This window comes from Solanum verrucosum, unplaced genomic scaffold, assembly GCF_900185275.1.
Source record: "Solanum verrucosum unplaced genomic scaffold, falcon-dt-bn FXZP01000163.1, whole genome shotgun sequence".
Lineage (NCBI taxonomy): Eukaryota > Viridiplantae > Streptophyta > Magnoliopsida > Solanales > Solanaceae > Solanum > Solanum verrucosum.
Window position 1 is genome coordinate 4,290,315 of NW_026020379.1, and position 1,874 is coordinate 4,292,188.

General features: G+C 40.6%; 1 protein-coding gene across 1 annotated transcript; it reads left to right on the forward strand.

Moving 5' to 3' along the window:
• The first annotated feature begins 1,307 nt into the window (after positions 1–1,307).
• LOC125839102 (uncharacterized) lies at positions 1,308–1,874 on the forward strand. The gene is made up of 2 exons (XM_049518082.1): positions 1,308–1,661; positions 1,722–1,874. Exons 1-2 carry the CDS (start codon positions 1,308–1,310, stop codon positions 1,872–1,874), a joined length of 507 nt encoding a protein of 168 aa, XP_049374039.1.

Here is a 1,874-nt window from a genome sequence, read left to right on the forward strand (position 1 = left end):
AGTGAATTTGACATTGTGTATGTGACTTAGAAGGCGATAAAAGCATAAGCCTTAGCTGATCATCTTGCGGAGAATTTGGTTGATGAAGAGTACAAACCACTCAAAACTTATTTTCCCGATGAAGAAGTAGCATTTGTGGGTGAAGATATTTCTGAAGTGTACGCTGGTTAGTATCAGAAATTGGTCAGCACTCTCCTATGGCGGCTAAACTCTGATATGATTGCACAAACAACATGGCTGAGTATGAAGCTTGCATTCTCGGTCTGAAGATGGCAATTGATATGAGCGTTCATGAGTTGTTGGTTATTGGAGATTCAGATTTGCTAATTCACCAAGTTCAAGGAGAATGGACCGTGAAGAACCCAAAGACCACACCGTATGTGCGGTATATATAGAAGTTGTGCAAGAGATTTTGCAAGATTGAGTTCAGGCACACTCCCAGGAAACACAATGAGCTGGACGATGCTCTTGTCACCATCGCATCAATGAGTTGGACGATGCTCTTGTCACCATCGCATCAATGATTAAACATCTAGATACAAATTATATTGATCCATTGGATATAGAGGTAAAAGAGCAGTCTGTCCATTGTTCACATGTTGAAGCGGAACCAGACGGTTTGCCTTGGTGTTTTGACATCAAGAAATACTTGGACACCGAAATTTATCCTGAGAATGCAACGTTCAATCAGAAGAAGTCGATACGCCGCATGGCCCTCAATTTCTTTCCAAGCGGGGAAAATCCTTTATAGGAGGACTCCAGATTTAGGCATTCTCAGATGTGTCGATGCTATTGAGGTTGCAAAGCTCCTTGAACAAATACAAGTCGGGGTTTGTGGTACTCATATGAATGGACTCACTTTGGCTAGGAAGATCATTCGAGCCGGTTATTTTTGGATGACTATGGAACATGATTGTTGCAAGTTTGTGCAGAAATGTCATAAATGTCAAGTGCATGGTGATTTGATTCGAGTCTCACCTCACAAACTCAATTCTATGAGTTCATCTTAGCCATTTATTGCCTGGGGCATGTATGTCATTGGTCCCATAGATCCAATCGCTTCTAACGGATACAGATTCATTTTGGTTGTCATTGACTACTTCTCCAAGTGGGTGGAAATAGCTTCATATAAGTCAGTGACCAAGAAAATTATAGATGATTTTGTTCGCAACAATTTGATATATAGGTTTGGAGTTCCAAAATCCATCATTACTGATAATGGAGCAAATCTCAAAAGTCACTTGATGAGAAAGATATGTGAACAATTCAAGATTACTCATCGAAACTCAACCGCCTATCGCCCCTAAATGAATGGAGCTGTAGAAGCCGCCAACAAGAACATAAAGAAGATTCTGAGGAAAATGATTGATAATCACAAAGGTTGGCATGAGATGTTGTCGTATGTTTTGTTGGGTTACCGAACGACTGTCAGAACGTCAGTTGAAGCTACTCTATACTTGTTAGTATATGGAACTGAAGCAGTTATACCTGCCAAAGTTGAAATACCTTCGTTCAAAATCATTCAGGAAGCTGAGCTAAATGATGTTGAATGGGTTCGCAAGCGGATTGATCAGTTAACATTGATCGATGAGAAGAGAATGGTTGTTGTTTGTCATGGTCAACTTTATCGACAGAGAATGATTCGTGCTTTCCACAAGAGAGTAAGAGACAGAATATTTGAAATTGGTTAGTTGGTTCTCAAACGCATTTTCTCTCATCAGGATGAGTACAAAAGGAAATTTGCACCAAATTGGCAAGGACCCTACATGGTCCGCAAAGTGTTATCTGGAGGTGCCTTTGTCCTGTCAGAGATGGATGGCATCGAATGGCCAAAACCGATCAACTCAGATGCTGTCAAGGGATATTATGTGTGA